Source organism: Podarcis raffonei, chromosome 11 (assembly GCF_027172205.1).
Source record: "Podarcis raffonei isolate rPodRaf1 chromosome 11, rPodRaf1.pri, whole genome shotgun sequence".
Taxonomy (NCBI): domain Eukaryota; kingdom Metazoa; phylum Chordata; class Lepidosauria; order Squamata; family Lacertidae; genus Podarcis; species Podarcis raffonei.
The window spans coordinates 9,816,576-9,843,482 of record NC_070612.1 but is presented as its reverse complement, the minus strand read 5'-3'; the positions used below and the strand labels follow the sequence as shown (position 1 = coordinate 9,843,482).

At 44.9% G+C, this 26,907-nt stretch overlaps 2 protein-coding genes across 7 annotated transcripts in view; both read left to right on the top strand.

Moving 5' to 3' along the window:
- ZBTB7C (zinc finger and BTB domain containing 7C) overlaps window positions 1-6,717 on the top strand; it is a 250,481-nt gene extending 243,764 nt beyond the window's left edge. For all 3 annotated transcript variants that reach the window (XM_053409046.1, XM_053409045.1, XM_053409047.1), the window contains 2 exons: window positions 1,687-2,353; window positions 4,377-6,717. In XM_053409046.1, coding sequence (XP_053265021.1) covers window positions 1,687-2,323 — 637 coding nt within the window. In that variant the 3' untranslated portion in view covers window positions 2,324-2,353; window positions 4,377-6,717. The remainder of the gene's footprint in view (window positions 1-1,686; window positions 2,354-4,376) is intronic.
- A 12,235-nt stretch (window positions 6,718-18,952) lies between these two features.
- Window positions 18,953-26,907, top strand: part of SMAD2 (SMAD family member 2) — a 36,394-nt gene continuing 28,439 nt past the window's right edge. For 2 of the 4 annotated variants that reach the window (XM_053409053.1, XM_053409048.1), the window contains exon 1: window positions 18,953-19,060. The gene's annotated coding sequence lies outside the window, so the exon portion shown is untranslated. Of the gene's footprint in view, window positions 19,061-19,371; window positions 19,816-19,972; window positions 20,042-26,907 lie in introns of those variants that run through there. The other 2 variants (XM_053409049.1, XM_053409050.1) reach the window with 2 other exon arrangements.

Genomic DNA, 26,907 nt, shown 5'->3' with positions numbered 1-26,907 from the left:
GGAGACAATGACTGTAATACAGTGGTTAAGTACTTAATTCGTTCCAGAGGTCTGTACTCAACCTGAAACTGTTCTTAACCTGAAGCACCACTTTAGCCTATGGGGCCTCCTGCTGCCGCCATGCCACTGGAGCACGATTTCTGTTCTCATCCTGAAGCAAAGTTCTTAACCTGAAGCACTATTTCTGGGTTAGCGGAGTCTGTAACCTGAAGCGTATGTAACCTGAAGCATATGTAACCCGAGGTATCACTGTATAGCAGTTGCCAAGCGATTGCTGTGGCACTTTCTGGAACTGCCACCAAGACTGAAATCATGGGGCCCATGTTTAGTAAGCAGCACCCACCCACCTGGGGATCATTACAGTTTATTTACATGCCACCAAAAAGGGCCCCCCAAGGCGGCTTCCAGAGAAGAAACACATAAATTCAAAAATGCAAATTACAAATTATTTTTTTGAAAATTCAAAACGGGATCTTAGCATTTCAAAAATGTGAAGATCCACGTGAAGGCCACTGCGACAGGCATCTGGTTGTTGACATTTTTTAGGAGCAGAATATTTAATTGGCAGTGGCCTAGAAGTGCTTTCCTCATATTTATATTCTTTTATGATGTTCATGTTACCTTATGGAATATTAAAAAGCAATGTTTATACAATTTCTAATTGAACGTTTTCCCATAACTGTTCTTTTCAAAGTTGTGTTTCTCTGAAGGGTTTTGTGGTTCTTTCCCTTTAGCTATAGTCCATCAATACTGAATAGCCCACAGAGTCTCCATCTGATTCACAGAATCATAGAATTGTCGAGTTCTTCCTGATGTTGAGTCAGAATCTCATTTCTTGTAACGTGAAGCCATTGGTCATACTCTCCAGAGCAGGAGAAAACAAGCTTCCTCCATCTTCCATGTTCCATAGCCCTTTAGATATTTGATTATGGCTATCATATCTCCTCTCATTCTCTTCTTTCCAGGCTAAACATACCCAGCTCCCTCAACCATTCCTCATAAGGCTTGGTTTCCAGAACATTCCTGTGTTCCTGAACTAGCCTCCCCCAATCTTGTGATTCCAGATGCTACTGGATTCCCAACTCCCATCTGTCTCAGCTGACCTGCCAGCCATCAGTGATGTTGTGAACTGTAGTCTGAGGGCCACAGGACCTTCTTCTTCTTCTCCTCCTCCTCCTCCTCCTCCTCCTCCTCCTCCTCCTCCTTCTTCTTATTATTATTACTATTTTATTATTATTAATACCCCGCCCATCTGGCTGGGCTTCCCCAGCCACTCTGGGCTGCTTCCAACAAAATATTAAAATACAGTATGCACCAAACTTTAAAAGCTTCCCTAAACAGGGCTGCCTTCAGATGTCTTCTAAAAGTTTGGTAGTTGTTTTTCTCTTGGACATCTGGTGGGAGGGCGTTCCACAGGGCGGGCGCCACTACCAAGAAGGCCCTCTGCCTGGTTCCCTATAACTTGGCTTCTCGCAGCGAGAGAACCGCCAGGAGGCCCTCGGAGCTGGACCTCAGTGTCTGGGCTGAACGATGGGGGTGGAGAGGCTCCTTCAGATATACTGGACAGAGGCCGTTTAGGGCTTTAAAGATCAGCACCAACACTTTGAATTGTGCTCGGAAATGTACTGGGAGCCAATGTAGGTCGGAGCTGCCCCGAACTGATAATGTTGCTTCTCCTTTTTACAGGCAAGACAAGCTGAAGATCCACATGCGGAAGCACACGGGAGAAAGGCCCTACCTCTGCATCCACTGCAATGCCAAATTCGTCCACAACTACGACCTGAAGAACCACATGCGCATCCACACGGGCATCCGCCCTTACCAATGCAAGTTCTGCTACAAGAGCTTCACCCGCTCAGACCACCTGCACCGCCACATCAAGCGCCAGAGCTGCCGGATCTCCCGGCCCAGGAGGGGGCGCAAGCCGGCCCCCTGGAGAGCGGCCAGCTTGCTGTTTGCGCAGAACGGCCAGCCGGACGACAAGAGCTTTCTGGTGCCTCCGGCCCTCCAGGAGATGAGCAGCCATCTTGGCAGCGCGGCCATGTGCCTTCCGGGCCCCAGCCCTAAGCATTTTCTGGACGGGGCCAAGAACGCTCTGAATTTGCAAGAGCTAGAGAGCCAGTTTGAGGAAACCCAAATGAAGCTCTTTGGGCGGACGCACCTGGACATGGAGAGGAACGGAGGCCTCCTTGCCTTCGCGCTGGGCCACAACGAGAGCCTCTCGGCCCGGCCGTATTTCTCCCTTCCCGACCCCTGGGGGACGGGGTTCAATGGACTGGCGGGACTCAACCACCTTGCTCCCATTTCCGAAGCGAGCAACTAAGTGCCACCTTCTCTACAATGGATGGTTCTGGTAGGTTGACGGTTGGCAGAGGAGCTAAATTTCAGAAGCCAAATCATGTGCAATACTGACTCTTTACTTCTTTCTCTCCCATACAGTACATGTGATTGGTTAACTCTGGTCACATGGGAAGGACAGTGGTACCTTGGTTCTCAAACTTAATCCGTTCCAGAAGTCCGTTCCAAAGCCAAAGTGTTCCAAAATCAAGGTGCATTTTCCCATAGAAAGTAATGCAAAACAGATTAATCCATTCCGGACTTTTACAAACAACCCCTAAAACAGCAATTTAACATGAATTTTACTATCTAATGAGACCATTGATCCATAAAATGAAAGCAATAATCAAGGTAAAGGTAAAGGGGTCCCTGACCATTAGGTCCAGTCGTGGCCGACTCTGGTGCTGCGGCGCTCATCTCGCTTTATTGGCCAAGGGAGCCGGCGTACAGCTTCCGGGTCATGTGGCCAGCATGACTAAGCCGCTTCTGCCGAACCAGAGCAGCGCTCAGAAACGCCGTTTACCTTCCCGCCGGAGTGGTACCTATTTATCTACTTGCACTTTGACGTGCTTTTGAACTACTAGATTGGCAGGAGCAGGGACCGAACAACGGGAGCTCACCCCGTCACAGGGATTCGAACTGCTGACCTTCTGATCGGCAAGTCCTAGGCTCTGTGGTTTAACCCACAGCGCCACCCGCATTCCCTTAATAATGTACAGTACTACAAAATAACTAAGACAGTAATGTAGATGATAAAAATTAAAATTATTTTTTCTTTCTTACCTGCACTGATGATAGTAATTGTTTGGATGGGGGGCTTTTATCCATTCCATAGTCACACAATCAGTCAATCAGTAGCTGAACTGGGTTCCTCACAGTCACAAAAAGCAAATTAACCGAAAAAGCCTCAAAAACAAAAAACGCCAAATAAATAGCAAAAACAAAAGCGCCAAACTTATTCCATTCCGGAAGTCCGTTTGACTTCTGAAATGTTAGAAAACCAAGGCGCAGCTTCTGATTGGTGCAGATGTCCCAGAAACAATAGCCAACAACCCCATTGGATGTTTAGCTTCTGAAAAATGTTCAAAAACCAGAACACTTACTTTGGGGTTTTCGGCGTTTGGGAACCAAGGTGTTTGAGAACCAAGGTACCACTGTATCTTATTACATTTGCCATTTTGTTTTGTGTGTGAGTGACTTGACTGCAATGGCTGCATCTCCATGAACACCGAAGAAGAGGCAGCGTTAGATAACTGTCTCTCCAAACGCAACAGAGGAGAGGAGTGCTAGATCTTAGGACACAGCCAGTCTGTTATGGGAAGAAACATTGGGGTCCTGAGCTGTTGAGGGCTTTAAAGCACCAGCACCTCACATTGGGCTTGGAAGCACATAGGCGGCCAATGTTAATTCTTTCAGAATAGGTGTAATATGTATCAGTTGAAATTCCAGCAGACAGTTCCTGCACTCATTGAAGCCTCTAAAAGTAAAGGTAAAGGGACCCCTGGCCATTTGGTCCAGCCGTGGCCGACTCTGGGGTTGTGGCGCTCATCTCGCTTTATTGGCCGAGGGAGCCGGTGTACAGCTTCCGGGTCATGTGGCCAGCATGACTAAGCCGCTTCTGGCAAATCAGAGCAGCGCATGGAAACGCCGTTTACCTTCCCGCCGGAGTGGTACCTATTTATCTACTTGCACTTTGACGTGCTTTCGAACTGCTAGGTAGGCAGGAGCAGGGACCGAGCAATGGGAGCTCACCCCGTTGTGGGGATTTGAACTGCCAACCTTCCAATCAGCAAGCCCTAGCTTCTGTGATTTAACCCACAGCGCCACCCGCGTCCTCAGTGAAGCCTCTAGGTTGTCCATAAGGGCATAGTAGCCTAGCTAGGAGGTTACCAGTGAGCATGGCAAGGCGACCCCCAATTTTTATATGCAACCTTCCTTCCAAGAATAATGAAAGAAAAACCATAGGACCATGATTTTAAAGAATGGACTACTGAAAGCAAATTTCCCTGTACCTGAAATTTCTCTTTTTCTCTCCGTAGGCCCCCTTCAGCACTGCTTGGCTCCCTCTGGTGAAGGGACCTTTCAAGGATCAAAGACTTTTTTTTCTTACTGGAAGACTGTTGAAAATTAAATCAACCCCCCCAAAAAACTGCCTGCGTTTGTTTAAAACCCACCAAAAGACTTCTCTTATTTGCACCAATGTGGGGAAGGAGAACAGAACCTTTCGAGAACCGCGTCAGACTATTTTTGTTTCTAAATGTACAGACATCTTTCTGAGCTACTGTTTTGCAGATTATGGCTTCCTTCAGGTTTTGAGGGGTTATTTGAGTGTGGGGAGGGCTTGCGGGGGGGGAGTGTCCTACGATTTGGAGTCCTTGTAAAATATCCAAAGATTCTGAGTACTGTATAATCTACAAGAACTTGAAGCAAAAGGGACATCCTTTGGTTATGTTTCCTGTTTGTCGGGACGGGGTATTGTCAGGAGGGTGGAAGATCCTTTGGAAATTTTCTATTTATAACTATTTTTATGTGACTGCTTTATGTAAAAAGAAGAATGGGAGTGGGATACCATGTCAAACAGATTTGCCTTAGATAATCAAGGGACAATCATCCTTAACTCTTGTGGACGCTCTAGATTCTTGTTTTAAAAGACCGGAAAAGATACTTTTATGTATTTATTAAGCAGTATTAGTTGATTTTCTTTTTCTTAAATTATTGGCAACATGCAGGGTTCTTAAAAAATGCACATCAGTAAAATGCGGGGAAGGAAAAAGCTGATTCACACATGACAGGGCAGCAAACCTGGGTTTGTCACCAGGTGCAAACTCAACAGGTGACATAACCGTGGCCGGTCATGGCTTTCTGACAAATGTACTTCGATAATGCACATGTTTGTAAGCGTATGGGTCACATGTCCTTAAGACATCTTCAGGGTACACCCAAAAAACGTAATGTGTGAAAAGATGCTAGCAGGTGTCCCAAAATTTAACCCAGCCTTCCCCCAACCTGGTGCCCTTCAAACGTTTTGAACTACAACACCCAGTTCAAACCCACCTGTGTACATTTAGTGCCATTCTGTTTGACTTACAGGACCCCCAGATTGGGCTGCTGCCAAAGGCCTTTTCCATGTGACTTTGCACCTTATTAGACTTCTTGATTGTTAAAGGGAACAATGGATGCTGATTGTGTTGCTGTTGTTAACAAGTTAAGGCTGATTGCCCCTGGATGATCTCATTTGGGTTATATGTTAGCTGGCTCGTGGCTGGGCTCATTTTCTGGTGGAAGGGACATTTACAGACCATAATGCTCTCGCAGCTTCTAGACATTTCACTGCAATGCAGCCCCCCGGCATCCCATAATTGCAGCTGCCTGCTTCGAGGGGGCGAATACCCCATTGTGGGCTGCCCTGCACTTGACTAATTGTTCCCTGTGATCAAGTACGTGTAGAATTTTCCACAGCATCGGGAACCTAGATTCTGACAACCTTCCGCTTTCCTGTTTTATTTCTCTTTGGTTTTTGTTTTTATAAATAATGCATACTTCTAGACCCTATGATTTTGGAGATACATTTGTAGTCATGCGACATGGACAGCTGCTCACTTTGGTGCAACGAGCTCTAGTTGGTGCCCTGGTGAGAAATCTGCTCTACAAAAGGATTTCAGCACACCACACACATAAAGGGATGGTTGCCCTTCCACTGAAGTGAACAGGAAATCTTGCTTCCACAGAAGCGCTCTCTCACTGTGTCGGCATCACAGCACAGGTTCTGGACTATAGCAGCTTCTGGAACTTTGGAGATAGGTTTGAAGCTCAGTTATGCATCTGCTGCATTGCTGAGCTTCATCATCTGCCCATGCGCCTTGTGTTTCAGTTTCCCCGAAGCTATCCACATGTCTGCCATGCAGGTGGAAGCAGCTGTGGGCTTTTCTGCCCCTCTTCCCACTCCAACTGCAGGCAAAACCAGCTCCTGCCAGAGAGGTCTGTGAAAATAGTAGACACAGACGTTCTCTCTCTGGTAAGGAGAAGGTAGACGCAGCCAGCAGAGTGCAAGTACTCTCTTCTTTTGTGGGGACTGGGGAATGGTGTAACCCAGAAGGAATCTCTCCAGCTTCACATCAAGTCCTCCTAGATCAGGGATGAAGAACCAGTGGCTTACCAGTTGTTGGACTTGAACAGCCCAAGAAAACATGGTCAGGGATGATGCCCAGCAAGATCTGGAGGGCCACAGGTCCACCACCTCTGCCCTGGAAGATGCCGGCACAGGGAGAATGGTGTGCTTTAAATGTCTCCCCACATTTAGAGGGTAATACCTGAACTTGCCCATCATATCTGCTAGTGCTAAAACAGGAAATTGCCACGCAGACATTCCCAATACACATCTCCAACATTAGGAGACTTTATTCTGATCCAGAATAAAACTGGCGTATAACTGAGCAGGGTTTTGTGCAGAAGATATTTGCATGAATTGCAACGGATTTGTTCCATTTATCAGAATTGGAGGGGAGGGCCTCTCACTCATGCAGAAGATTAAGGGTGCTCGCTATCCTGTAACTCATTCCTCACAATGTGCAGGATGAATATTCTGATGTACTAGCTTGCCCAGGGAGGTTCATTCTGATCAAGGGTATCGCTGGAGACAACGCAAAATCTGACAGGCCACAGTCCAACATAGCTGAGCTGGCCAAAGCCCATCGGAATCAATACTAAAAGTGGGTTGAGCTCCTGAGTACGGGCTGATTCCCAAGTGACGAATGGACCATCACAGGCATGTCTGAATGGACCACCACAGGTGCAAAACCACAGGCAGAGCTTGCCTATCTGTTTGCACTTCCAACACACAGGTCTTCCAGTGGTGTCAGTTCACACCTTCAGCTGCCAATCACAAAGTGCACAGTAATCAAGTTTGAGAGAGAAGGAAGTGGTGGGAAACACTTGAGTAAACCAATTGAAGCACAGATTGCAATAAAATGCCCCAGTCAAATACTCCGCTGCAGGCCCCAAAGCTTTGATGCCTGGATTCATCCACCCTTCCCAAAGGCTTCTTGAGGGAATTCTCTGCAAGAGGGGAGCACTTTGCAGGCATTGCTTTGTACAGGTGTCCAGTCTACAGCGACCACCTTTGTTGTGGTAGATGAGGAGAACTGCATGGTGCAGCACATGGAAGCAGAGAGGGGCACTGGAGATTTGTGTGTGTGTTAACTGAAATTTCAGAAGACGGTTTAAAAACCGCCAGCGGACAAGGATTCAGGGCCCACCATAGCCCTTCCCTGTGACTTGAGAAACCTGAATCAATTGTGCAGAATAGTAGGCGGGGTGGAAACCTGCGGTATAAGCGATGCAAAGTTGAAAGAAATGATTTAGCATTGCTTCAGTTTGCATAATTTACGCAAGCCACAGGACCCAGCTTTTGTATTGTTCAGGAGCAGATTATTATTATTATTATTATTATTATTATTATTATTAAGCATTAAGTACACATGGCCCTGACTATTTTGATCTTTCCGTTACCCTTTCTGCTACCACATGATTGGATCTCATAACACACCGATAACACTTGACATAGGGAACGAAGTGGAAGTCCCAAGCCATGGCATTCTCCCTGCTTCAAATGTTACCCATGTGGTCCCAGCCATGGGGCAGAGGCAATCATTCTGCAAGCCTTCCTTTTAGCCAAGTGGTTGTTCTGCACAGATGTTTCAAGATACCTTGAGGATGACCTTGCATGAGCATCTCTGGCCAGGGCAGTAAGCGGTCCATGTGAACATGTCGAGCAAATGTCTTACTTGCACTAATTGCTGTAGAGCAGAATGTGATCAGACGCCTTCCATTTGATTTATTTGGGGGCAGGGAAGAAATTGCAAATCCCATCCACTGACAAGGAGCCGGTCCTGTAAACATACCTATTGCACATTTTTGCAACCCGTGGACAAAATAAAATATTATCTCAAATCAACCAGTCTCCTAAACCTCTCAGAATTATGTGTTGTTATTTGATCTGCATCTGTTTCTTAAAGGTGAAGATAAGGGGACCCCTGACCATTAGGTCCAGTCGTGGCCGACTCTGGGGTTGCGGCGCTCATCTCGCTTTATTGGCTGAGGGAGCCAGCATACAGTTTCCGGGTCACGTGGCCAGCATGACTAAGCCGCTTCTGGCGAACCAGAGCAGCACACAGAAACGCCATTTACCTTCCCGCCGGAGCGGTACCTATTTATCTACTTGCATTTTGACGTGCTTTCGAACTGCTAGGTTGGCAGGAGCAGGGACCGAGCAATGGGAGCTCACTCCATCGTGGGGATTTGAACCACTGACCTTCTGATCAGCAAGTCCTAGGCTCTGTGGTTTAACCCACAGCGCCACCCATGTCCCTATCTGTTTCTTAAGGCCTCCCTAATCCTCAACCTTCTAAAAGTTCAATCTGATATGTGTTTGCTTTGAAATAACTCCCCATTAAATTAAACAGGACTTACTGGAATGTGTGCAGGAGGAGGAGAACCAAGATGATCAAAGGTCTAGAAGTCAAGCCTTATGAGGAATGGTTGAAGGATCTGGGTATGTCTAGCCTGGGAAAGAGAAGACTGGGAGGGGAGATGATAGCCATCTTCAAGTATCTCAAGGGCTGTCACATGGAAGATGGAGCAAGCTTGTTTTCTCCTGCTCTGGAGGGTAGGACTTGAACCAATGGCTTCAAGTTACAAGAAATGAGATTCTGACTAAACATAGGGGAAAACTTTCTGACAGTGAGAGCTGTTTGACAGTGCAACAGTCTCCCTCGGGAAGTTATGAACTTGCCTCCCTTGGAAGTTTATAAGCAGAGGTTGGGCCCTGGGCCTGAGTTCCTTACTCCTTCCAGTGACTGACAGCGACTCTCCAGAATTTCAAATGGGTTTTTCCTAGTCCTACCTGAGTCTATATTGCATGCAGTGCAGATGTTTCACCGCTGAGCTATGGCTTAAGAACAATAATCTCTGCGGCTCTTCAACACCATCTAGTGGCCAAATAATGTGGGAAACTGTCGGAGACAAAACTGCACAGTGCTTATTTATTACGAATATATGAAATTATTTTATCTTCTCAAGGCCTGATAAAGAGTTCTGGGGAAGCGAAACACCTGCATGCTATTTTGCAACATTCCTCTGGCCTAATAGTGGTATTTATTTCATTTATTTGTCTCATAAAATTTATACACCGCTTGATTGTAAACACACACACACACCTTAAAGGAGGTATTGCCCTGCTATGAATTTTAGGGTTTTTTAAAAAAATGACAACACATCCAAAATGAATTGTGTGAAATAAGGTGACAAATAAATGAATATCCCATCAAATAGTTCCCATGATGGAAATCTATTTCTAGGCTGCAGAGAGCTGGAGAGAGTGAACAGACCACAACCAGACTGCGGTGTTTGGGGTGAACCAAGAGTTCATCCCCAGAGCTTCCTGTTCCTCCCCACCATGTGACTTCTTCAAAGCAGAAATGGTGGGCCAACTAAATGAACACAGGAAGCATTAGAAATGCATATTGCATAATCCACTTATGGTTTAGTAAGTTGACTCTGCCTCTCCAGTTACCTGTGGCCAGTTTTAATCTAGATGCAATGCTACCATGGGGAGAATTTTGCCTGATTCAGATGGATCACTGGTATTCTTCAATAGCCCTTGATGTCAAACTCTATTATTGTTTAGTCGTTTAGTCATGACCGACTCTTCGTGACCCCATGGACCAGAGCACGCCAGGCACTTCTGTCTTCCACTGCCTCCTGCAGTTTAGTCAAACTCATGCTGGTAGCTTCGAGAACACTGTCCAACCATCTCGTCCTCTGTCGTCCCCTTCTCCTTGTGCCCTCCATTTTCCCCAACATCAGGGTCTTTTCCAGGGAGTCTTCTCTTCTCATGAAGTGGCCAAAGTATTGGAGTCTCAGCTTCAGGCTCCGTCCTTCCAGTGAGCACTCAGGGCTGATTTCCTTAAGAATGGATCGGTTTGATCTTCTTGCAGTCCATGGGACTCTCAAGAGTCTCCTCCAGCACCATAATTCAAAAGCAACAATTCTTCGGCGATCAGCCTTCTTTATGGCCTAGCTCTCACTTCCATACATCACTACTGGGAAGACCATAGCTTTAACTATACGGACCTTTGTTGGCAAGGTGATGTCTCTGCTTTTTAAGATGCTGTCTAGGTTTGTCATTGCTTTTCTCCCAAGAAGCAGGCACCTTTTTTTTCATTTCGTGGCTGCTGTCATCATCTGTGGTGATCATGGAGCCCAAGAAAGTGAAATCTCTCACTGCCTCCATTTCTTCCCCTTCTATTTGCCAGGGGATGATGGGACCAGTGGCCATGATCTTCGTTTTTTTGATGTTGAGCTGCAAACATATTTTGCACTCTCCTCTTTCACCCTCATTAAAAGGTTCTTTAATTCCTCCTCACTTTCTGCCATCAATGTTGTGTCATCTGCATATCTGAGGTTGTTGATATTTCTTCCGGCAATCTTAATTCCAGCTAGAGATTCATCCAGCCCAGCCTTTCACATGATGAATTCTGCATATAAGTTAAATAAGCAGGGAGACAATATACAGCCTTGTCGTACTCCTTTCCCAATTCTGAACCAATCAGTTGTTCCATATCCAGTTCTAACTGTAGCTTCTTGTCCCACATAGATTTCTCAGGAGACAGATGAGGTGATCAGGCACTCCCATTTCTTTAAGAACTTGCCATAGTTTACTTTGGTCGACACAGTCAAAGGCTTTTGCATAGTCAATGAGCAGAAGTAGATGTCTTTCTGGAACTCTCTAGCTTTCTTCATAATCCAGCGCATGTTTGCAATTTGGTCTCTGGTTCCTCTGCCTCTTCTAAATCCAGCTAAGTGTGTTTACTTCTAACTCCCACTGATGTCAATGGGGAATGTTTGCTAGTGCATTGTATTTTAACTCATGGATAAAAAGGTAAAGGTAAAGGACCCCCGAACAGTTAAGTCCAGTCAAAGGCAACTGTGGGGTTGTGGCGCTCATTTGCTTTCAGGTCGAGGGAGCCGGCATTTGTCCACAGACAGCTTTCCGGGTCATGTGGCCAGCATGACTGAACCGCTTCTGGTACAACGGAACACCGTGACAGAAACCAGAGTGCACAGAAACATCATTTATCTTCCTGCTGCAGGTACCTATTTATCTACTTGCACTGGTGTGCTTTCAAACTGCTAGGTTGGCAGGAGCTAGGACAGAGCAACGGGAATTCACCCCATTGCGGGGATTCAAACCGCCAACCTTCTGATCGGCAAGCCCAAGAAGCTCAGTGGTTTAGACCACAGCGCCTCCCGTGTATAAGTCATGGACACCCAATGGACACAGCACACAGTTAGACAGAAGGACTTGCTCTCACAAGAGGCAGTGATAGCTAACAGCCTAAATGGCTTTAAAAGAGGACTAGACAAATTAATGGAGAGGAGGGCAACAGACAGCTACTAGCCATGATGCCTGGGCTCTTCCTCCAAGGTCCTGCTTGCGGATTTCCCACAAGCATCTGATTGGCCACCGTGATAATAGGATGCTGGACTTGATGGGCCATTGGCAGGTTCTTAATAAAGTACTAAGCACCTGTTGCTTGCAGCATTTGGGACCCTGGCTTTCAGCTCTAGCTCCAGATGTCAGAGATCCTGGATTGGACAATACCCAACCCAGGTCAGGAATGGCTCCTGACAGCCACCCCCATCTGCTCTGAAGAATGGAAATGTGGGTCTCCAATCTGCATGCCATTCTCCATGTCCTTTGGGTGCCCTTTTACTCCACAGAGACCTGTTGAGGTCCAAGTGGAAGCCATAAACTTCAAAATAAGCTGAGGTTTCCAAATGTCTGAAAAGGTAAAACTGGGGAGGGGGGATGGAATAAATTAATAGAAGAGGAAATTATCCACATGCCTGGCAGGAAATGGTGGAGAGAAGATGATGACATCTTGCAAAAAAAGAAAGGGGGGAGAGACATTTACAAAGATAAATACATAAATATATGAATAATTAAATTATGGGTGACTGACATACAACAAGTTTTGCATATTAAGTAGGTGTGACTTCAGCACTCAAGTAAGCATCTCTGAACATCTGTGAGACCTGAAGGAATCGTAGAATTGTAGAGTTGGAAGGACTCCGAGCCTCATCTAGTTCAACCTCCTACAATGCAGGAATCTCAACTGAAGCATCCATGATAGATGGTCACCTAACCTCTGCTTTAAAACCTCCAAGGAAGGAGAGTCCACCACCTTCCAAGGGAGCCTGTTCCACTGTCAAACAGCTCTTACCATCAGAAAGTTCTTCCTGATGTTCAGTTGGAATCTCCTTTCTTGTAACTTGAAGCCACTGGTTTGAGTCCTACCCTTCAGAGAAAACGAGCTTGCTCCATCTTCCATGTGACAACCCTTTTTAGATATTTGAAGATGGCTATTGTATCTCCTCTCAGTCTCCCTTTTTCCAGGCTAAACATACCCAGCTCCTTCAACTCCACATTGTGTGCGTGACTCAGATTGGCTTTGGGGCAGGAGAGAGACATCAATGTCCTCATCGGCTGTAGAACGGGGGTAGGGAACCTCATGCCTGGAAGCCAAATGCGGCCCCAGACCTCTCTATCTGGCTCTCAAAACTCCCCATGCCATGCTCCCTCTCCATCTCAAGAGACAATGGAGTGTGCCTCTGGGGGTGAAGTCAAACTGTATTAGCAGCATTGAAGAGACCTCCCCAGGGCACAAGCCTAGGCAGTGTGTATGAAGGTCCTAGGTGGTCCAGACAACAAGACCCCCCTCTTGGCCTCGCTGATGTGGTCCAAAGGAAAGCAGAGCAAGGCCTTTAGCACCAGTTTGGCCACAGGAATTGCTAGAAAGAGGTATATAAGGCACCATCCAACTGCTTTGGGGATTCCACTCTGAATTTGCATAGGAGATAATGATAGATAGATGATAGATAGATAGATAGATAGATAGATAGATAGATAGATAGATGATAGATAGATGAATGATAGATAGATAGATAGATAGATAGATGATAGATAGATGAATGATAGATAGATAGATGATAGATAGATGATAGATAGATAGATGATAGATAGATAGATATCTCCCTCTCATATGTTTCCAGTGTGCACAGATGGTGTAGAAAATTGGGGTAAATCTCATTTAGGCCCTAATCTGCACAAACATATGCTTAATTAGCCCTAGCCCTTTTTTTACATAGTATAAATCGGAAGCAGACTGTATTGCAATAACTGACTGATCGTACAGTAAATTGGCTTATTCTTATCTTCCTGTCTGTGTCATTCAGATATTGTGATGAGTATTAACTTCATCCTATTGAAGAGATAAATGAGAAAATAATAAAGGTGAGATCAGGGTTAATCAAACTAAGCCCAAGATTATTGCATGCACTTAATTGGGCTCACATGACTTCCAAAGAACCCTTGGTTTCCTATTACTTCCCCCGCTCTCTTCCAGCATTATGACTTTATAAATATGGTTTGGGGTGGCCCAAAAACATGCAGAAAGGATTGGCTTAAGTTGTGTGATGCTTTGGACATTGTTATTTTCACAGGAGGGGTGTGGGTGTAAGCATGAGGGCCAGCTCTGCACCTGCCACCGTGAAACATCTGCCAAGGTTCAGACTCCATCAGGTACAACTGCCTTGGTGGCCACCCAAGACCACCCTTGAAAGGTGGAGTGTAAATTTAAAAATGAGGCAATGTTAAGACAGGTCCATTGTCAGGGCTGGGCTGGGAGAGGAATCCCATCTGCACTCCAATCCAGCTAAGGAGATCCATGGGTAGAAGGGGGCTCCTGTATGCTTTGTACTTGCTGGGAAGTGGGATGAGACCATAGTTCATTGCAAAAAGTCAAATCTTTGGGGGAAGCCGGTTTGCTGTGCAAGACCTCCCAATCTGCTATAATTCTGCAACCTGAATTTGCCACAGTCTGGAAGCAGCCCGAGAGAAATCATTATGCAAGTTTACAAGTGAGACAAATACATTCACAACCATCATATTCAACCTTAACTTGCACAGAATCTGGGTTTACACACTGGGAAAGAGCAAGTTCTCTGTAGAGGAGAACAGATGTATAATAAAAACAAAAACAAAGAATAAAGAGGCTTGTGGCACCTTAAAGACTTAACAAATTTATTATGGCATAAGCTTATGTAGGCAGATGTATGTAGCCTGATGCATAAAGTGAGGTATGATTTATTGATCCATAAAGCTTGTTTGCTCCTCCTCTATAAAATGTCTGAGATTATCTATAATAGAACAACAAATTTAGACAACATATATAATTTTTTAAAATGTTTTAAAGCCAGGGGCAATTTAAATATAACAAAAGGAAGACAGCTATTTTTTTTTATGCAATTCAGCCTTCCAACAATTCTTTTCTTTTTTAAAAGCCTTTTGGAATTAAAATGCAGGTGTGTCTTTTAAATCGTAACGTCTGTAAAGGTGAGTCCATGGAACCAGACTTTAGACACAGATGTGAAAGATGGTGAAATAATCTTTGGAGGAAACACTTTTTAAATTAGCACGTAGGACCCAGGTTGCACAGTGTGCAAGGTCAGTACATTGATCAGACAACTAGGTCCCGGCTGCGTAGTAACATAGCAATAATAATCAGAAATGTCTGTTTTGTTTGTTAATTTATTACATTTTATCTCACCTTCCATCATCTTCAGTTATCTTTGCCAATGCTCAGGGACGAGGAGAGTTGTAGTCTAACAGCTTCTGGAGACCAAAGGTTGAAGAATAGTGGTCTAGAGGACAAGGCCATTTCTATACAAAGGCAGCATTGATGCTTCTCTCAACTCAGTCTCAAGGTTAAGCAAAGGGCTGTTCTAAGATCTGCATATATTTACATGAAGCATAAGGGCAAAAGATATTATAAATAGCCTGTGAAGTCTCTAGAAAACTACCTCACCTTCTGGGAAAAGAAAGAAAGAAAAAAAGCCACAAAGTGTTATGTGCTAGGGGAAGAGACAGACATACAGTGAGATGGTGACAGATTTAAATCATAACGAGATCAGTCATGAATTAACTGTTCAGCCGAGCCCTGAGAAAGACCTCAAATACATTCCTTCTAAAGTGACCATTAGTAAGCCATTAGGAATTAGTAAGCGTCTGACCTATAGAACACACTCCCCTTTTCCAATTTGCATCCCAGGGACAGGCTGACTTTTGTCTGCTCCCCCCCCCCATCAGCTATCACCCTCGAGGTCCAGCTATTTGTTTTGTAAATTTGGAACATGACTGCATTTTGCAGATTATATAATGATTAAGGCAGAGCTGCTCTGTGTTCACTGATGCCGAATGTATGCTTCCTTTCAAGAGCAGAAAGAGATCCTTGCAATTTTATAAGAACAGAAGGAAGGCTTTCAGGATCAGGCCTGTGGCCCACCTAGTCCAGCATCCTGTTCTCACAGTGGCCAAGCAGATGCCCGTGGGAAACCTGCAAGCGGGATCCTCATGGAGTTTCCAGCAACTATTATTCAGAAGCATTGCTGCCTCTGCATTACTGGTTGTGAAGGCAGAGATGCTGCTTCTTCTTCTTTGGCGATCATTCGTAGCCAAGTAAGATGGTCTTCCATAAACACGGTTAGCCATTGTGGCTAATAGCCACCGATTTCTCTCTCTCCTCCATGAATTAATTCAACCCTCTTTTAAAGCCATCCAAGTTGGTGACCATCACTGCCACATGTGGGAGTAAGTCCCCCAGTCATCATCATCATCTTCTTCTTCTTCTTCTTCTTCTTCTTCTTCTTCTTCTTCTTCTTCTGCGATCACTCATAGCCAAGTAAGATTGTCTTCCATAAACACGGTTTTAAAAGTGAGTCCATAAGAGAACATGGGTTTCTGGATCCAACACATCCTTCCACAGTGCGAACATGGGTTTCTGGGTGGGAGTTGATCATGGTGAAGGTTTACCAAGCATGCCTTCCTCTTAGTGCGTTTCTTCCTTTCGTCCTGAGTTTGAGCGTCTGCAAAGTCCACAACACCTTTGGTAAAGGCTGTTCTCCAAACACGAGTTGTCAGTGTTTATACTACATTTTTTAAGATTTGCCTTGAGAGTCTTTGAACGTCTTTTGTTGACCACCAGCATTACACTTTCCATTTTTAAGTTCGGAATAGAGTAGTTGCTTTGGAAGACGATAATCAGGCATCAGCACAACATGACCAGTGCAACGAAGTTGAGGTTGAAGAATCATTGCTTCGACACTCATCATCTTTGCTTCTTCCAGTACACTGTCATTAGTTTGCCTGTCTTCTGAACCTTCCAACATTCAGCTTCATTGGATGTCCATGAGGTCTAGTGTTATGAGAGAGGGAGAAAAACTTTTCTCTCTACACTTTCTCCATCTCTCTACACTTTCTCCATCTCCATTCATGTCACCTCTCCCAAATGCTGCAAGCTTTCCTGGCAAGAGTTGCTCAGTTTCCCCCATCATTTTGGTTGCCCTTTCCTGAACCTTTTCCAACTCAGCAATATCCTTTTTGAGGTGAGGCAACCAGAACCGTACACAGCATTCCAAATTTGGTTGCTACCCTAGCTTCTCAGCAGCTGAGTCGCTGTTGCTTACCAGGAGGGGCGAGGATTGAACAAAATAGTTCAATCACCAATAAGGCCACATACATATAAAACATGTGCATTAAATCCCCATAATAGCAATAAGGCATGCACAGAATAGCTAACTCTTCTTGGGTTGCTGACAGAGGAGTGGGAGGACTGTTCACTTGGCCAGTTCTTGATAAAGATCTCCTTGGTACTCAGATAAGGTTTATTTTGCAACAGGAGGGATTTCTGTTATCTCTGAACAAATCGGAAAAGTTCTACCTTGCAACTATCTCACTGAAACTCAGCATAAAAATAATCTATTTCCTGAGGAATTAGAACTTTACAAGGGTATAAGGACTTGATAAAAACTGTATGCAGCTAGAAGCACTTTTTGCTGGTACATTATCACCCGTGAATTGTTGTAGATCAAGCTGGTGTTAAAGACTGTACCTAGGGGCCTGTTAAGGTATTGGGAATCCCAAGGAGCAAAAGACTTGTGATGTTTAATCAGCCATTTCCTTTTTGAATGGTTATCATCAGAGATAGTTTAGCCCTTTATGGACCAAATTATGGCAATGACACTGCCATTTTTTTCAGAAATTCTGGCTCCTCAAGGGTACAGAGTGCTTCATCTTTGAAGGATGCCATCTTTGAAAAACACATCTTTTAGAAAGTAAGTGAATATGAAGGATCAGCCAGATACATCTCCTGTCCCCTAATTTCACATCATGTTGTGCTGACAGCTGGCCAGAATACTGACATACAGGTCATACCCACAGGCCATTTTGAGAACAGGTGGCCACTGGTCATCTTGAGAACGGGATGTTGGACCAGGTTGGTCACTGGCCTGATCCATTAGACTTCTCTTCTGTTCTTTTGACCTGAAGTCTATTTTTGAGACACCTTTGAGCTAGGCCGCACACTTGATCTCCATGACTGCTGTTGTCTCCCTCCCTTCGGTGGGAAACCTGTAGATGTCCAGATGTTGTTGGACTTCAGCTCCAGCTCGACTTGGACCACTTGGGGGATGCTGGCTGGGGCAGAAGAGTGCTGGGAGCCCCAACAATGTCCAGAGGGCCAGAGCTTCCCGGCCCTGTGTTACTCCATTTACAACATCCCTAAGGGATACATTTTGAGGGCGCTTCTTCATCTGCCTCCATCCACACTTTTGCAGACCTGACCGCACACACTGCGATTATGGAAATGGTTCTTCAACAGCCAAGTTTTCCCCTCACAAAAAAACAAACAAACCACAGTTCATTCCCTCAGCTACACTCTTAAACCATATTTTGTTCTGAAGGCCTAATTCTGTGCAGTCTCTGGAATTTTACCTCACACACAGGTGTGATGTTGGGCATGTGCAGAGCCAGGTTGAGGGGGGCGGAAACGGATTGTTTTGTGGCATATTGTGTTTAAAATATGTCTTTATTTTTATTAAGGTGAGCTGAGAAACTGTATGTAACTGTGTTGTTTTCCTCTGCCGCTTTTAGGACGTGGCGGAGCTCGGGGCCTATTTCCCGCTGAGAGAGAAAGAGACAATTCCCGCGCGGAAGGTTACGAAGCGCATCTGGCGGAGGAGTTCGCCGCCGACCTCCTTTCCCTCCACCTCTAGTGCTTTTGCAGCTCAACCCAATTTCTCCCACCCCCCACCCGCCTTGGCGCAACCAACCCCCAAATATTGAGAATACGGGGAGGCAGCCCGACAACAGGCGGGAGGGCCAAGCTGACACCCGCCTGGACCAATGCGCCGGCGCCTCCCGTCCCTAGCGAGGGCGGCGCCTCTCCCTCTCCTCCCGCCTCCCCTCCGACGCCGCGCGCCCTGCGTGCGAGGCGATTGGCCGGCGCCGCCACTCGCCGCTTTTCCAATGAGAGCTGAGGCAGCAAGAGAGAGCGGGAGGGGAGGAGGGGCTGAGGAGGAGTAGGCGTGGCCGCTCGAAACCCCTCCCCTCCTTTCCCTCATTACCCACTCCGCGCCGCGGCTTCCACCGGACGGGCGGCGACGGAGGCCAATGAGGTGCGCCGCGGGAGGGGCCTCTTCCCGGCAGCCAATAGCAGGCGCGGAGCGGCGAGCTCGCGGTGAGGGGGGGGGGGTGAGAAGAGGGAGAGGGGCCTGCCAGCGAGAGAAGGAGCGAGGGTGGCAGAGGCGCAGCTCGGGGGGCGAGGAGGTTGGTCTCTGAGGGGGACGCGGGGCGGCGGCGGGTCGAGGGGCGGCGGGAGGGGAGGGGGCGCCCAGGCCGGGGGTCCCGGAAGGGCGGGCGGGGGGCGCCCATAGGCCTAGGCCCCGCGGCCTGGGCTGCGCGAGGGGGGTGGCTCCCTCGCTTTGTTGTGGTGGGAGTAGGCGGTGCTGCGGCGGGGGGAGGGGAGGCCTCCTCCGGGTGGGTGGGGGAGGGGAGAAGGAGGAAGATGAGGAAGGTGATGGTGTTGCCCCTCAAAAGACCCCACTTTCCTTTGGGGGGGCTTTTTAAGGGAGGAGGATTGTTTGCTGGTACTCTGCGCCCCCCCCCCAAATCCACCCTCCTCTGACCTAGCTTAGTAGGAAGGAAGCCAGCCAGGCCACACGCACCCTCTTCTATTCAATCAGCTTTGCCCCCCCCCCACTCTTTTTCATTACTCCCAAGGTGGGAAACGCGCGTGGGATCGCCGCCCCTTCTCTGCTCCGCTCCCTCCCCCGTTGCGCGCGTGCGCTTCGGAGCCAGCACCCGCCGGGGGTCCTCTCCCAGCGCAAAGTGAGGGGTGTGTGTGTGTGTGTGTTTGTGTGCTTTTAACTTTCCGGAGGAGCGGGGTTAACAAGTCCTCGAGCCCCACCACTTCGAAAACAAAGCAAAGCAGCAGCAGCAGCAGCTGAGCGGACGTGCCTGGGAGTTGGTGGACGCGGGGAGTTTGTGCGAGCGCCGACCTCGGAAGGCGTGTTTGCTCGGAAGTAAGCCCCTGTTGCGACTTCTGGCTTTCCCCTCCCCACCCCCTTGAGTAATGTGCATGAAAGGATTACTGCGTTGGTTCCGCCGCAAGTTGATGGGGTTTACCTCTGAGTAAACATGGTTAGGGTTACCCACTTATTCTTTATCTCTCTTCCTTAGATGCTGTTAGTTGGGTAAGAGGCAAGCAAATTCAAGTGGCTGCAGAATTCTGTGTTTCCTTACAACCATGTGCGTATTTTAAAAGGTTGCACAGATTGACTTCTCAGTGTGCCAAGGATTGCTGTGTACACTTTCTGTTGTTGGAGTGGAGGGATGGAGGGAAGAGTCAGCAAAAGCCCATCAACATTTTTTTAGCAGTCGTGGGGGTGAAAAAGGTGAAATTCCCCCCCCCCTACACAATTCTTCTTAGTAGAGAAGCAGCTGAGAATAAAGTATTTACTTCAAACTTGTGCTACAAAAAGCAGCAATATTAGGAAGGAAATGTCCAAAATAAGATTTTTAGGACAGTCCTTTCTTAATGTTGGTGTTTCTCTGTTCCCTGCACCCTTCTAGCAAACAAGCAATAAGACTGAGAACTGTATTTCTAACATCTCTTCCTAAATAGAGAAAATGAGTTCTAGGGCTTTTATCTCTAGGGTTCCATTAAAAACAAGATTGGGATAAGTGTTTATACATTCTGCAAACACAGAAGTTGAGCACTTTGCCACTTGCACTAATCGCAAGTTGTAAAATTGAAAGCTGAGGCTTTCTGAAACAAGGTATGTTAAAGAATCAACAATATAATGATGGTCACATCTGCAGGCACACCATATTGTAAAAGGCAGTGTACATGATTTGATGTGTAAAAGATTGGGACTGGGATGCACAGCACTGTATGCCATGACAGTCAACATGCGAGGCTTCTGGGAATTGTTGGTATTCTTGTCAAGGCTGCTGGGTCATACACAAGTGAGTTTCTTCAGGCTAACTTACTGCTGAGTGGGTTAGATTTGTTCTTGTAATACAGGAAAGGCTGATTCTGATTGTAAAAGGTAATGTACTTGAAGTGCATTTCTGTTGAGCTAAGTTGTGCTCCAGAGTAATTTGTCTGCCTTGTGCAGTACAAAGTCTTGATTATCATACTAAGTATGAGATTAGAGGTGAGGTTGCGGCCGTGTATTGTTGCAGGAACAGCTTGAGTATTATGTGCTGTGAATTTTAAATTTTTATTTTTGTTATTTAACGGCTGTTGTGGTTTTACTTTTACTGTAACCTGCCTTGGAATTGCTGTGTGGTGAAGGGCAGGATATAAATAAATCCAGTAAATAAAATACAGAAGTGCATGCATTAGAAAAACACACTTATGAGCACCTGCTGTGATCAAGGTTGTGAACATGTTATGCACTCATGTGGCAAGCAGCAAACATCTGCTTGAAAGAATTTAATTTAAATAGGCATGCTGGGCAAAGGAGTGAGGGACGTACAGAAGAACTGAATGACTTGCAATGGAGTGGAAGTAATCTTTTGAAAGTCCTCTGTTGTTTAAAATGAGTTCTAATAGCAAAAAGCAGGTGATGTATTGTGGTTTTACAAGGTTGCCTTAATGTTATTTGTAAGTTGCTATTTGTCTTGTTATAAGTACTCACTAAGCTGTGAAGCTTTACATTAGTTAAGTTGGAAGTACTGAACTTGGTGAGATTGACTTTGAGCCAACATGCATAGAAATGGACTACCTAGGCCAATTAGGCAATGTGGGCTAGTAAATCTATCTTTGAGCTCTAACTTTCCTAGGTGTATTTACAAGACAGCATTGTCTGAAGATGAGGTGAACTGCCCCCCCCCCCAGTTTGTAGATTTTCATAATTTCCTCTGGAAATTTCTGTTCTCACAAGAGTATTGGCTTTGTGCACTCTGAAGGGCAGGAAAATGTTTTTAAAATAGTATTTCACACATTAAAAGTATTTGACAAATGCTTGCTTGACCTTGCAATAACCCTGTTAAGGTACATTGCTGATAGTTGAAGCCTTAGTAGACTTGCCCCAGGCCATGAGGAGAATCTGTTTTTAATCTGTTGTTAATTTGGGAATTGAGACCAGGTGTCAGCACGCTACCTAATCCTGAGTTGCAGGAGTCAGGTGTTCTGTTTAAATTTTGGGGTGCTCTTACTTAGCTGTCAAAATGTGTAAGATTCTAATTTCAATCTATATGCCTATGTTCACTTATTAGTCTAGATTGATTTGTATTCAGGATTGTTGGAAATGTTTTTTCAGGATATCCTTATGAGTGCCAAAAGGATTATACTGCATGTTCGTATTTGATGCTTTTACAAATGGATTGGGTCAGAGCTTGCAACCTAAGGAGGTGATTACTGCTCTCTTCATTAGCAAATAATGGATTTAGTAAAATAATATGGGGAAAACAATTCTTGTGCTTAATTTTGTTCTAACTACAGAGATATCTTCTGCATATCTTGATTCAAGAGAAATACAGAGCTACCTAGACTTTTGCAAGTTTCATCTTCACTGACTCACTCTCACAAGTAAATGCTCATGTGAGAGGCCTATTTGGCTGAGGAGTATAATGTCAAAGAAGGGGGCATGTGTGAATTTGCACCTCCTCCAAGCAGTTACTCGCAAGAGCTTAGCTAAAATGACTCTCACTTCAGTATTTGACACCTGTGTATTTTAAAAAGTGTTGTGGAAAGAGGAGTTTAGTAGACTAGACTTCTTACTCTGCACTTGATAGGAAGTCTAAATTTGCAATCTTACCAGTACTCTTAAATTCCTCAGATTTCAGTTGTCTATCCAGAGAGCTGCTTCAGTGTGAAGTTCAATGTGAAATTCTTAAGATATTACAAACCCATGCATATAGTCAGTAATATTAGAAGAGATTATTTGGTTGTAAATGAGAGAGAACCATTAAGAGACAATAGTTTGTTCTTACTGATACAGTGAGATTGTCCGCATTTAAATATGTTGTATTTCCAAGGACAAAAAAACGGTAATTGAGGATTACTGTCTGCATCCATGGTGCATTTAGGCACAATACTGAACAATCTGTATTGGTAGTTACTGTGTTGCATATCTGCCACTAGTCGTTTAATAGCATAGTGCACATTGCCAAGTATCAAAGTGTTTTTTGGTAGGAATATTGGCATGTCTGGCTTTGGAAATGTAGTGGTAGTTTAGTAATGTAGCCAAATGCTAGAGGTATTAAACAAATAGTGATGGTACGTTTTCTCCCCCCCCCCCCCGAAAAGTTGGCACTGTGTACAGTTACAAATAAATCAAGGGAGTGGCTGTTGCCCTGACACAGTAGCAATTTGATTGTCATTGATACATCACCAGTAACAAGGGGGCATTTGTTGTGGCTATCTCTTGTTGGGAAACACAGCCCAAGGCAAGAATGGCAAAGTTCTTCACTTGCAGAGCTGATTTTGCCCAGTTAAGCTCTTTGGTGATCCAAGACTTTGTTGTGATGCCCATCACCGCCACCCAGTCCCAGATTTCAGATGAAGAGAATCTGGATCTCCCACTGGCAGAAAGCCAGGGAAGAATTGAACAGTTAGCTTGAACTAATTTTTGCCTGGCTCAACCTATGCTGTTTCCTGAACGAAATTTTGTTAATATGGTGGATGGACCTTGTCAAATGCTGTGGCAGAGGCGTGGCTTCACACCTGGTAGACACTACTTGAAGCAGGAAATGAGACCTCTCCTTTCATTTCCTGCCTGAAGGGGTGGCTGTCAAGTGGGGTAGGAAAGGAGAAGGCTAAAAACAATATTCTGCCCCATCTGAGCTGCTGCCACCTGCTTATCCATTATCTATAGTATATCAAGTAACTGCTAATGCATATGGATGCACTTTTTTGAGATGAAAGCTCCTTATATCATGTTTCCTGCTTGGCAGGGGGTTGGACTCGATGGCCCTTGTGGTCTCTTCCAACTCTATGATTCTATGATTCTACATCACATAAGGTGCAATTTATGTTCCTGTAAGTATTCACTTGGCTGCAAAGAGGCTGTATAGAAGTTGAGACTGTTCTGATCTACTAGATGGATCACTCTGGGAAGAAGGGAAGCAGCAGTACAGGATCTCACTAAGCAAACTTGTCATCTGAGTAGAGTTGGGCTTTTGCCACATTTTCTTTTGGAAGGACAGAACATCTGTGCAACCTGTGCAGTGTAGAGTCTAGAGGAGGTGGTTGTTAAATGAGGCTTCCTCTCATCATTGTGAGTAATGACATCACAGCACCTGATAACTGCTTTAATCATGTGTTTAGTGTAGTTTCACAATTTCAGCAGACAGCTAGGTGTGTTCACAACCCACAGTGTTAAGTGTTCACACACTTAGGCCGCCCCTCACATAATACTAGAACTTCAGATCACCAAGGAGATTGATTTGAATTAGTTTTAGAACAAACTAAAGGCACTTTTTTACACAGTTGATTATTAAATTATTGAATTCCGTACCACGGGATGTAGTGATGGCCCTTAATTTACGTGACTTCTACGAGGATTAAGAGTTATGGTCTTTCAGTAGCTCAATACTTAAATAGAAGCCCCACCGGACGTTCGGGTTCCAAAGAATGTTCGCAAACTGGAACACTCACGCCTGGGTTTGCGGCGTTCGGGAGCCAAAACGTTCAACTTGCAAGGTGTTTGAGATCCAAGGTATGACTGCACTGTATATCTCTTATGAGTGTTCTCTTTACATGCATTCTTAAATGTAGGCACTGTAGGCGACAGAAATGCAGTGGAAAAGGTCAGGCTTGCTGTGCATTGAGGTTAGCTGGTGTGGTGACCTGCAGAGGTAATTCCCATCCACCCACCCAGCATGAGGAATAAGCTGTTACGAAGAGAGTTGGTAATCCAACAGCAGTTGCAGGACACCAAGTTAGCTATCCCTGTTATGGACTCTGGGCCTTACTGAGTTGTTCCAGGGCTCTTTTGCCAGCCTATCCTGTGACTACAAGTATATTTAGCAGGCCTCTCTATTCCAGTTATTTGAGGGGTTTGGAGGAAGATGGAGGCAGTGTTGGGCTGCATTTATCTCTGCCATCTTAGCAACAGTTGATAAATACTGAATTTCAGGGGTGAAAACCCTCACCCTGCTTGCAAATGGCAATGAACATTTGAGTCTTGTGATGATGGAGGGAGGGCATCTTCTTGTGTATTGTCACACCAAGAGGCCAGGATGTGTTAATAGTGTGGAAAGAGGATAGGATGCAGCAGGGCCTGTGAATTGTCATTCATGCTGAAGGGAGGAGAGTGAGGAATAAATGTGGATAGGCGAGTGGGGCCATCTATTGCCCTGTGAATAGCATGGTCAGTGCTCTTTAAAAAACTAACGAACTCTTTATTATAGCACTCTGGTTCACAGAGAAAAAAGTCTTTTCAACTGTAAGAGGTTTGCATACAAATGATCTTGCAATATCAAAAATATAGTTTCTTTACAGTGTGAGTGTGTGGAGTTATAGAATGCTGACCACTTGCACCTTAGAGTGATGCTCATTATTTTGAGCCAAGTTTCCAATTATAATATGCACCCTAACCTTCCCCTCTCTTATTACCACTGAGAAGTGACTTGAGTACACCAGCTGCGACTTATCTGCTTCTGTTTTCCCCACTATTTCACTCCTAGTTTGCTTTGTTTCCCCACTTCTGAGATAACTGGTTAATGGCCATCCTGGAATTCTTCGCTTTGATAAGAGGCACTGAGAAATATGGGAAATAGACACAAAGTGGTGATAGTATTCTGAACTTGATAATACAGTGTAGTGTAAGTGGATATTCTGTTGGCTAAATGTGAAAAGGCACAAGTTTTACTGTTACACTCTTGGTGAATGATATAATAATTATGATATAATTTTACTATGTTTTTATATGTGCTGTAAGCTGCCCAGGATGGCTTGGGAAACCAGCCAGATGGGTAAGGTATAAACAATAAAATTATTATTATTACTATTACTATTTAAAAAAAACACCTTAATGGCAGTATCGGAATCTACAACCATGTCTAGGTTCCCTCTCTTATTTCTGGAAAAGTGGCATCTGGATCAAGTATTGTCCTTTAATCATGTGAACGGTGCCTGTAAATCAGGCATAGGCAAACTCGGCCCTCCAGATGTTTTGGGACTACAATTCCCATCATCGCTGACCACTGGTCCTATTAGCTGTTAGTTAAGGATGATGGGAGTTGTAGTCCCAAAACATCTAGGGGGCCGAGTTTGCCTATGCGTGCTGTAGATGAATGCAGAAAAGTTTATACCAGGTTTTGTACACTGGGCTATTGTTTAAACAATTTAAGGGTTTTCAGATGTACATTGTATTACCTTATTGGACCATGCATGTAAATTCTGTAATTGGAAGCATCCCTTTAAGGGTTTGACTTGCTAAGTGAGCTGTAAATTCTGCTTTTCAAATTGGATTTAATTACTTATATTCTAAATCCACAAGACAATACCAAAGCTTACTTTGTTAGAATATTTGTAATTGTTGACCTGTTAAACTGAATTGCTGCAAGTCATGAGATAGGATTAGTTGTTCCATGAAGTAGAAAGTAGTTGTGGTATTTGTGATCTCTGGTTGACTACAAGAAATAGAGGTGCCTAAAAGTTAAAATAATATTCTTTGAAGCCTGTGGATTGATGAGGCAAATTGTTGACTTCAGTTGTTGGTTTGTTCTGGTGTATAGATACTTGATAAGAATGTCGTTCTGCCCCATAAATGACCAAGAAGTAAAAGTGAACAAATGGTTTCTCTTTTTGACGTACATTGTGACTATTATAACAAAGGCAGTTTGAACGCACTAGTGAAACCAGTTCCCTTTTCATGCTACTTTCTATTTATACCCTTCTCTTTCTACATTTTGTGGCTGTGGTCTGCAGATCTGCATGATAGTTTAAGGCCAGCTTTGAATTACATCAGAAATTATATTTGCTTTATTGTATAAGCCGGAGGTAGCTAACCTGTGACCCTTCGGGTGTTAATTTTAATTTTATTTATTTGTAAAATTTACATTGTAGGTCAGGTATCAACTTATAAAACTACATAAAATGGTATACTGAAAAAAATTATCAGCTAACATTCAGAATTTAATTCTGTATCTAACATTCC